The 11,090-nt window shown below is 43.7% G+C and overlaps 1 protein-coding gene across 1 annotated transcript in view; it reads right to left on the bottom strand.

The window, feature by feature from the left end:
- The window catches only part of LOC109291389 (pituitary tumor-transforming gene 1 protein-interacting protein-like), a 50,038-nt gene extending 49,709 nt beyond the window's left edge, over positions 1-329 (bottom strand). Inside the window, exon 1 of the mRNA XM_019508388.1 lies at positions 190-329. Coding sequence (XP_019363933.1) covers positions 190-292 — 103 coding nt within the window. The 5' untranslated portion in view covers positions 293-329. The remainder of the gene's footprint in view (positions 1-189) is intronic.
- Positions 330-11,090: the final 10,761 nt, after the last annotated feature.

Here is an 11,090-nt window from a genome sequence, read left to right as displayed (position 1 = left end):
GGAGGGGAAGCGACCTGGCCCCAAACCCGCCTTGCAGGTGCGGGCTGCGGAGAAGTCGAGTCGCGTGCAGAAGGCGAAGCCCCTCGGCCAGGAACCCCACGATGCGATGACGTCAGACGCGGCTCGCCTCACGTCACGCAGGTGTGGCGACATCACCCGCCCCGGGCCCGGCGGCTCCTACGTCCTTACCTGTGCCGGGCACCGGAGGAGCCAGGGTGGTCGCGGTCGCCGCGCGGATCCGCATCAGGGCCAGGCCCGGTAGCCACAGAGCCCAGAGCCGCAGCGCCTCCATCCCGCCGCCTGCCCCGCCCCCCCAGCACCAACCGCCGTCTGCACACGCGCACTGGGAGCTGGCAACCGGGCTGTGCCGAGGCGGCCGCAGCGCCCCTAGCGGCGCCCGCCGGGGAAGCCTGCGCCTGCGCCGTGGGAGCCCGGCTGCCTGCCGGCTCTTCGCGCCCCCTGGCGCCCCAGGAGCGGCCTCAGCGAGGGGCGGCAGGGGGATGCAGGGCTGAGCTGTTCCTTGCTTCCCCGCAGCATCGCTCTGTGTCCCCTGCTCACTCCCAGAAGTGAGCGCGCAGCGGGGGGGCTCTGACTAAACGACACGGTGGGGTCCAGGCACCGTCCTCCGCGGTGCACCTGCCCAGTGGTCGTCACTCAGCCTCCGTGACCCAAGTTCATGAACCCAGCCGGGAATGAGAGCAATGGCTGTTGGGAGGCGTCTTCAAGTCCCTTCAGGGGTGCCATGGGGCCATGCGCTGGTAGTGCCGTTAGGTGTGCAAACGGGGCACAAAATAAACCCAGAGATTTCCAATAGACATCTGTAGCTGTGGCCTTTCTGAGGTCTTTGCAACAGAAAAAGAGCTCTGTTATTTTTCTTTAGTCAAAAAGGAATGAAATCTTAAGAGCTGGCATTTTCCAAGTGCTGCCTCAAATCTCTCCAGAGGTGCCCTGGGTCAAACACAGTTGAGAAGCACTGAATTAGAGGTTTGATCCTGAGTGAAACACTCAGGAAAATACCTGAGCTGGACATACTTAAGGTTATGCTCCTTTAGGGTCCAGATCGTCTTATGCACTCAGTGGCATAATACAGCAGCTCTGTGCCCTGGACAGCCACAGCACATGCTACCATGCTGCCCCTGGCAGTGGCATGACCAGCTGCAGTGGCAAGTATTTTTGTGCTGCCCTCCTCCCCTGTGTTCACTGCTGGATGTACTGGGCTCTAGGAACATAGGCTTCCTAGTAGATAAGTATGCGTGGAACAGATCAGTGGCTTTGAAATGCTTGCTCAGATGTGCATGATCTTTTCAGAAAAGGAGGATTTTCATTCTTCGCAGCATGTTGTGCCTTGGTTTCATGCAGGTTGTAGGCAGCTGGAATTGAGAAAGCAGTACTACACTCTGGAATAGAATTGGCTGTTTCAGTAGAACTGCACAGGAAGGTTTTCTAGGCCTCATAAAACAGCCCTAGCTTAGGTTTGGAGATCATGTGTAATCCTGTCTCAATCCGCTTTGGTTTTCTGCCAGTGGCACTTGAATCTGTGTTTCTCTTTCTTCATCCAACACACAGTATCAGCAATTTAAGGAGATTTGTATGGGTGATGGGAGAGCCAGGGGCCCAACATAACAATGGTTGAGTTCAGTAATAGTGATTCAGGAGGTCTTTCTTCAGATTCCTGTCCTGTGGATGGAGGTTGCTCATCAGAAGACTCTGCAAATATGAACCTTATTGGTCAAATCAGACTGTGATCTTTTTTGTTCTTGTGAGAATGGAAACATTCTGACCACTGAGTTAACATAGTCTATTGGAGAGGAGACCTTGTAACATCTTTGATCTTGGCATTGAGACTGAAGAGGAGGTCTGGGGTGTCACATAGCTTGGATCACAGACTAGCTATGACATTTCCAAAGAGACGTGAGGAAATGCATTTGGGAGCTTCTGCATCTTCAGTTTTGTTAATATGCCAGTTGAAATCTCCCAGTCTGGAATATTTCACCACTGTCAACTACAAGGTATTGGCAAGCTCCTTTATAAATCCCTATGTCAGTGGCAGTCTGTAAATGAGCATGAAAGCTGTGATTGCTTTGACTCTGGTTTAAATTTCCAGATGAAAGAAATTCAAGTTGCCTTACTTAAGGCAAAATCTCTTGGGTTTTCATGTTTGTTGCAAAGATGAATGCACTGCAGCCTGTCTTCTTGTCTTGTTTGGGACTATGATGTGCCAAGTATCCTAGGAGAACAGAGTAACACGTCTCACTGTCATCTAGCCAGGTCTTAGTGATGCAGGCGATCCTCAAGTGTTTCATTGCTGATGGGGATGCGTGTTGCTGAGGGTGAGATCTGGTGTTCATTAGCATCAACTTTATTTCCTGTTGCTTTGTGCTTTCCGTCTGGTGTCAAGATAACAGAGCTTGGTGCTAGGCATCCACTTTCTTATGTCTACTTTTCTATCTCCTCGGACAGTTCCTTCAAATTTGAACCATGATAAGTAATGTGGTAGATGATGCCATGGGATGATCTGAGTGGAGGAGTAGTTACCACATACTATGGGAAAGGTGAATCTGATGAAAATATTTAAAACTGTAACCTGGCTGAAGCACAGAAATGGGTGGAACTGAAGCAGCAGTGGATGTGCTGGAAGCATGGTATAATAATAGCAGTAGAAATTACAATAGCAACAATAACAGTAGGTAGGGTTGAGACTGAAAAATTTATTTCAAGGAAACGAGTATCTGAACTTACTCCTTTTGGTATTGTTCTTACCTGTTTTATCAAGATCATAGACAGGAGAAAGAGAGAGAACACTAACTTTTGAGTCATATCTGAGTTACCGCCATAACAACTTCCTGACCAGAGGTGGTAAGAATGAAAGAGCAGAACTGGGGCTCAGGGCTCCTTACCTGTAAGAAAGCAGAATGTTTTCTAGCTAGGGTTGGGAAGAAAAGGCAATGAAAAGAATGCTGTCAACTTTTGTGACTTTAGCACAACAGTATTTTGTATTTTTCTTAGTGCCCCAATCACAAGGTAAGAAGTCTCACTTGAAGATAAGAGTTCTAGTACTTATGGTTGCCAGCTGAGGCTTGAGAACAGGAAGTATACTGAACAGGCTTCAAAAACAGCAAGCAAGCAAAAACCTCAATCTTACTTTTTTTTTTTCGAAGTCACATTTTACTGGGGCCTAAATGCAGATTTTGGAATGCTCAAGAGTTTGCAATTTTAGTATCATTTATATTTGTGGGTGTAAGCAGGTCATGTGCCCAACTTCCTTATTGATGTCACTCAGCACCATGTCCAGGGAGTTCTCTCAGCCAGATGATTTTACAGGAGATGGTCTTGTCCCCAGAGTAAAAGGAAAGCAACAAATCAAACCAGTGTGCCAACAGCAAACAAAACCAAACATAAACTTGTGGTCTTTCCTCAGACCCTGGGAAGAAAGATACAGGCTCTGGGGTTTTCCCTATGCACCAGCATCTCCCTTTGCACTCTGCTCTCAGAACTTTAACCCTTTTTTGTAGCTCCACCCTGCTTTAATGCTCCTCCGTAGCAGCTGGCCTTCACAGAGGTTCCAGCTCCTGAAGGCTGTACTTCCTTACGCTGGGCCTGAACACATTTGTACTAGGTGCTGTACAAATGTGGAACAAAGAGAGATTTGCTATGACCAGAACCATTCTTCTCAACTGCATGAGTGAGATGAGGATGAAGAGGCAATACACATTTTTATCGTCACAAGCAAGTAAGGAAAGAAGTTAAAGAAACACCAAGGAACATACGTAGAGACTGACTAGGATTTGCTTACAGGAGGGAAGAAGCTCTAAAAATCCTCAAGCTAACTTTACCATAATGTTTTGCTTAGAAGTATAATCCATGCAAGTTTTTATAAGCATCATATAAATGGATCTTGAATCATTTGAGACATGTTCTTAGAGTTTGCTGATTCTTCAGAATCTTGCGTAGCGTGGCTGAAGCTTCAGTTCTGTGTACTGAGTTCTGGCTGAAGCAGAACAAGAGTCATCCAGCTAATTCTTAGATGCTATGTTTCAGATAGTTTTGTGTCCTTAAAAATGCCTTCACATAAAACAGCTCAGATTTCAATGTGGAGACTATTTTTTCATCTAATGCATTAGTTCTAACATCTTTCAAGTGGAACAAAAGCTGTGACAAACATGGAAAACTTGAAATAATATAACTACTTAAGAATTCTTTGGTAGTGTTATAACTATCTGTCTCTTCTGATTTAACTTTGTGGGAGACTCAGTGTAATTTATGAAGAGCTGCTCCATTTTTCTTAGAATAGTTATACCTATAATAATGAATCACCTTTTTTTTTGCTCTTGATTGGGCAACTAGTCCTTCAGTAGCTATAAATCCTAATAGAATGTAATAAAGACATGAAAAAAATTATCCCTTCTTCAGAAACCTGGTTTAAAATTAGCAGGAGGCAGTGAGAAAAAAAATAAGAGGAGGATATCAAACAAAAGCCCTCAGAACTCTCATCAGAACTTCTAAAAAATTTTCGGTTTTGTATTTGAAAAAGCAATGATAAACAATTGCCAGTATAAAATAATGCTTTAATGGTCAGTTCTGCAAATTCAGCTTGTGCTTTGAGATCTAACATGATTAATTTGCTTTTTTCTGCAGAGCCAAGGGTACTAGAGGTCAAAGTTGGTCCTCTGTCATGAAGTTCTGTTACTTTCAATCAATCACTTTCAATGTGTTTACATAGCTAAGACTTATTGGAACAATTCAGTTGATAATGGCCATTACTTATCAGAATCCAGTTTACTCTCTTTTTCCCCCCCATCTGCGTTGCTCCAGTTTTATAGGCGTGTGTACATGTTTAAGTTTTTTTCTGACAAATGTCAGTTTAGCAAGGGAACTTAAATTTCTGCTTAATTTAAGCCCCTGAGTAACCCTATTGGATTAATAGATGGATGTTTAAGTGCCTGGCTCAGTTGGAGCCACCAGACATGAAAGTATTCAAATGAAAAGCAGATGTGCTTAAGCAATTTTTACATAGTCATCTTTAAGAATAAATTCAGCTTTGAAAAATAACTAACACTGCCTTGTGAGGAAGGACATTATTAATAATCTCATTGTATTGATATTGAAAGTGCAGCAGAGAGTTTAAATGATTTGCCTAGGTCATGCAGAAAGTCTGTGGTCACCTCTATACATGCAGATAAAGGCATGATTGGATCCAATGCGTGATCCACACAATTGTACCTCCTGCCATGCTACATGTGCAAGACAGGAGACATGATTGTGGGACTGCGCGTTAGATCCAATTGCACCACGTGGTTTGTGCAGGGGAACCCAATACTGGGCTCCCCTGGCACTAGCAAGAAGCAGCCTTCCGTGGCTGGAAGCCCCCTTTGTTGAGGGGGCTCTCAACCATGGGGCCACATGCAGCCAGGGCCAAGAGACCCTGCAGCTCTCATGCCTGACTGTGCCATATGTCAACTGTGGAACTCCCAGTCCCTGCTGCAGGTGAGGACATGGACAAGAGCCCTGTGTGGGCAGGAGATTTCTTCCCTCTCCCCCTCTGCCAGCTTTGACGATCACAGCACTACGATCCCCGGGGCTTGGGGTTTTCATGCTGGGGAAGGTGTACCCCTGCAGCTGGGAATGCTGTCAGTTGACAGGGCTCCTGGCTGCAGGGGAGAGACCCCGCTACACATGCAAATTAAACTTGATAGCAACCAGCTATAAAGTTAGTACACATTTCGAGGTCAAACTTAACAGCTGGTTTGAGCGTTTTATCATTTGATAGCTACTTTGCACATGTAGCTGGTCTTAAAGTAATTATACAATTAACTGGTTAATTGTGCAATACCTGTAACAGGTATAAAGGGTTTGTGCTAAACAAAGAACAGACCCAAGCTTTACTCTTCTGAGACCAATTCCACTGCCTTAACCAAACCACCATCTTTCCATTAGGAATGTAGATATAATACTGTGTAATTAATGGTTATCTAAATAATTTGATGTGGATAAACTGGATATTTTGAACCATACCAGTTAAACTCCAATTCTCTAAATGCCCAACAAAGCACGTGTTTGCAGGATCAAGATTTTGCACTGAGGAAGAGTTTCTATAATGCATTTTATTTATTTTACATTTTTTCTGTATGCATTGGGTCAAATTTATCATTCATGTAATTACTGAAGTTAAACCAAGAATGAAATTTGTCCATTATGTTCACAATAAGTTAGCTAGAATCTCATGAATAAAAATAAGTTTAGCTCTGTGATCCTAATAGGCAGGTAAAAACAATTGATTCTTATGCCTCAGCAGCAAGATGTGCATGGAAACAGTGTTGACCTTAATTGCTAAGACTCCGGTCACATGTACAAAGCAGGGTCAGGATTTCCTAAGGAATCTGAAAAATATGCATAGTACTTAAAAAAAAAAAAAATGTTGCAGGTCAGTTACCACTGCCAAGTGCATTGTTGTGCATAATGGTTCATTGTACTGAATTTCAACCCTTGATTGAATTACAGTATTTTGTGGTGAGATTTAAGGTTATGATAATATAACCTAAAATGACAAGCCAAATGTCAACCTCATGTTTAAGTTGAATTTGGCAGCATATTAATGAGTTACCATTTAGGACTCCCTAATTTTTCAAAGAAATGATGGCAAAGGGTTTTCTGATATACATTCAGCATACATGGTTAAATGCTAGAAAGGGCTGGGGATCAGATACCATTTTGATGGAGACATCTTGAACCTGTGCAGGCTCCAAGCGAGCGCCTAAGTTCAGACAGCCACGCTTCATGACTTCCTCTTCACTGACGACTGTGTGTTATGCACAGGCTAACATGTAATGGTCCATGGACCTATTCCCATCACTCTGCAACAGCTTTTGACTCACTGTCAACACGAAGACGACTGAAGTGATGTTTTCATACTGCGCTTGGCACAACACTCCAGGAACCACGCATCTCAGTTAACGGCCAACAACTGTCAACAGTCAAGTTTGCCTATCTAGGCAGCATGTTCTCCTGTGCTGTCCACATCGACGACAAAGTCAACGTGAGGCTAGCAAAAGCCAGCGTGGCCTTCGGCAGGCTCCGTAAGTCGGTCTGGGACTGCAGAGGCATTGGAATGGTGACACCACTGAAGGTTTACAAAGCCAGCATTCTCCCGACCCACCCCTATGCCTGTGAAACCTGAACTGTCTACCAGTGTCATGCCGAGAAACTAAACCACTTCCACCTGTGCTGCCTGTGAAAGATACTAAAGATCAAGTGGCAGGACAAGATTCTGGGCACGGAGGTCCTCAGAAGATCAGCTCTCCCTAGTACCCAAACTGGTGCAGCTAAGATGGGCTGGCCACCTTTCAAGAATGCCCGAAACTCGCCTGCCAAATTAAATCTTCTACAACGAACTGTCAAAATGGAGTATGCTTTCTCAGCACATCAAACACATCGTGGTACAAGGACACCCTAAAGATGGCCCTAAAGAGTTTTGGCATTGACCTGTTGTCATGGGAGCAAATTGCTCATGATCGTCCATCCTGGAGGTCATCAGTCAGAGTGGAGCACTGGCCTTCGAGCAGCGGTGCATGGCAGAGGCAGTGAAGAAGCGCTTGGCCAGGATACAAGAACCTCTCATGTTCATTTCTTGTCACTCCCCTGCCCCTGCTACAGCAGATTGTTCAGGGCAAAATTTGGCCTTATAAGTCACCCTAGTGCCCACGCGACCTAGCCTCCACCCCCCTCCTCTCTTTTTCCCCTCTCTCTTTTCTCAATCCCTTTTTCTTTGCCTCTGCCTTTCTCTCTTCTCCCCCTGACCCCAGTGCCTTCCCCATTGGATGTGGTCATCTTTGCTTCCAAAGGACAAACAGCAGACAAGCCTGACTGATTCTTATTTAAAAAATGTGGACTTGCGCAGGCAATGTCTAATACTAAATTAGGATTTTAAAGCTTTCAGACTCCGGAACAAAGTTCTGGTTTGTTTTTTTTTTTTTTTTTTTTTTTTTTTTTTGGCATTAGAAGCAGTTTTGCCAGCCAAGAAATATTGTATGTTCAGTTATCTGCCTCTGCCCTCAGCTTTTTATACGAGTTCCTTGCACAGATGCATGCAGTAAGCAGAAAAATCATTAGCATCTGTTTTCTCTTATTTGCAAACTAAAATTCTGCCTTTTTAAATAGGAATATGGGATTTGCAACACAGAGCACATCACTGGATCATTTAACCCAGAATCCCCACCATAGCAGTAGCCCATATCACATATTTTTGAAGAAGAAAAGAAAAAGAAAAGTTTGTCTCAGTTAACATGATACTTGCTTTCAGCATTAGCAATATAGTTCTACAAACCCTACCTGAAACAGAACTGTTGCCTTGAAAATGAACAGCAATACTAGCGGTGAGGTAGTGACCTTACCCTACCAGTCAGCACCTGGAGTATGATTTTTCAATGACTTAGGACTTTATGAATTTAATGATGGCCAGATACTTGGGCAGGACAAGCATTAACAGTCAAGTTAACTTATGCACCTTACATTTGTGTTTCAGTTCCTTGCTTTAGTTTAGACTCCTTTGTAAACACTAGATGGCAGACTTGATAAAAAGCAGGTTATCTGATCCATGGAGAGTTTTAAGAGAAAACAATGTCCTGTTTAGTTTTGTTACTAAACAGCCCCATGTTTCCCTTCACATCTGTATATGCAGATGTGGCATAGGCCAACAGCTAGAGTTTGAACAGTGGTGATGAGCTGTCTGCTCCCTAATCCACCCAGTCATGTGGAAGTTCCTCTGCAGAGAATCTGAAGTGTTCCAACTCTGTAGATTGAAAGGACCAGAACAAATGAGCAAGGGGATGAGGTGCAGGTGATGACTGAAAGTGTGGCTGGACCCACACATGAAATTCAAATGATCAAATTAAAATAAGAGTGTATCTTGCACAAGAATACAAGATTGTGACTGGGACCATGCGAAATGAAGCAATCCCAACTGATTTAATCTCCTGTACTAGTTGCAAATGTACCCAATGTTTTATTATGGAAAACCATTCATAAATAACTGCATATTCTTATGTGACTATCCTTCTTGTTGACACACCCTCCCTTGATTATGGCATATTTCTCAGAACAGGCATTCAATATCTGGTTGGGGTTTTGCAAATGTCTCCAGAGACCATCACTGGTTCAGAGTATTTTGGGTTCTGCACCACTGTTGAAACAACTACCCAAAACAGGGTCCTGTGATTGATGTCCTAAGGTATCCCATTTAGTCAATCAAGACCCATGCCATTTGATTGAAGTATAAGCTCTGGGCTCATCAAAAGCTTGCAAAAACAAGTTTCACAACTGCACAACCCAACAGAAGATCTGAGTAGTTAGCAATTACAATATGATGGTCCCTCTCTACCTGCTTTGTTTGGACTTTAATCAAACAAGTATCGAGGAGGAATGCCTTGAAGCTATACAACTGAAGAATATAAGAATGAAACAGAGTTCCTGGCAAGTGCTCCAGGAGAGAGAAAGAAATCACTGCAAGACTCTAACCTGCACCCAGCTGATCACTCTGGGCACTAGATCCATGTCCAGTGAAGGCTGTAAAAATGTGGTGTTATGTCACTCCTTAACTGCACTAGGTTCAAATCCTGTTCTTGACTGCAACACAGGGTCCAGCTGGGATCCTCTAGACCCCTTAATGTCTGCTTTAACCTCTGGAGAAGCTCAATACAATTGAATACAACAAGACAAACTGTGCTGTGAGGAGAGAGACCAACAGAGACTACGACACTCCTTAAGTTAAGAGAACATACCCTGACTTCTTCCCCCATTGTGGAAAAGAGTGGGTAGGGGGAACAAGCTATGCCCTGGTAGGCAAATTCCAGGGGAAAGCCCTGAGTTGCAGGCTTGCATAGCCTCCTTCTGTCCATACAGACCATTTACATTTTGAGGAGAGCAGAGTCATTACTTTTGATAAGAAGTTACATTAGAGTTGGGGCTGTGGAAGGAAAGAGATGTGCATGTGAAAGCAAATGAAACAAGAATCTGTCCCCTTCTATAGTAGAAGGTGATACAAAATTAGATCTACAGTAAAGTAACTGAGATTACATCTACATAGTAAACTTACTATATCTGGTAGGAGTGCCTTCAAAATGCTACTGAGCTGTGAGCAGGCTTCCTCCTAAATGGAAGTGGTGTGCTTTGGATTGGCTACTTAGCATTGGTGAGTGCAGGCTAATAGTGTCTATCAGTCTGCACCAAACTAATTAATTTGTCTGCTGCACCACACAGCTGTAGCTGTGTTGGACTGTTTCCTATATTGCAATGTAAGCCTTCCACCTGGAGTCATGCAATGTGTTGCTACTGGGGATGCCAAATGTACCATGGTGACATGGCCTTAGATGAGCATAGAAACTAGTGAAGCAGGTATGGAGGATGAACTGAAATGGCAAACCCCAAAACTAAGGAACAGACTAACCTCCCTGACAAGCCCACACAAAGTTTAGAAGATCAAGGAACAAAAGCAACTACCTGAATTGAGCTAGGCACTACAAAGTAATAGCTCAGAATAAGATAACTGGGGAAGGGGGCCCTCCGGTGCAGTACCCACTCGGAACTAAGGTGGTCTGGCTGTGAATAAGCTTGTCAGCAAGTAAAACAATTACCGTAAGCCTTATATAATAATTTAATGGTTAAGGAAAAACAACTACTTGGTTTACATATACTAACAACTAAAGTAGAGGGGGGAAAAGATTTAATGAGGAGAAACATGCAACAGTCCTGCTCAGAAATAAGCAAAGGGAAAAAATACTCTTGTCCTTTTTCTTTCACTTATGCATTCTCACATGCTGTCTCTAAAGACAGTCAGGCAGTGGTTCTCAACTTTTTGAGATTCAAGGCACCCCTTGAAAAATGCCAGCTCTTAGCTTTCACTTTTTTTTTTTTCTTACTATGGAAATACAATAGAGTAATTCTTCTGTTGTACAGAAATCAGAAATGCCACAACAGGTCATTTGACATGCATTCCTATTTTAAATCCCAGGGTTTATTTTGTGGATCACATGTGGGTGTTTATATACCTACTGCTAATATTGTACAGAACCCTGGAACACCCTTGAAAAAAATCTGAT

Source organism: Gavialis gangeticus, unplaced genomic scaffold (assembly GCF_001723915.1).
Source record: "Gavialis gangeticus isolate Ggan-Ray unplaced genomic scaffold, GavGan_comp1, whole genome shotgun sequence".
Classification (NCBI taxonomy): Eukaryota; Metazoa; Chordata; order Crocodylia; family Gavialidae; genus Gavialis; species Gavialis gangeticus.
The sequence above is the reverse complement of the archived record's forward strand: the minus strand, read 5'-3'. Positions and strand labels throughout refer to the sequence as shown.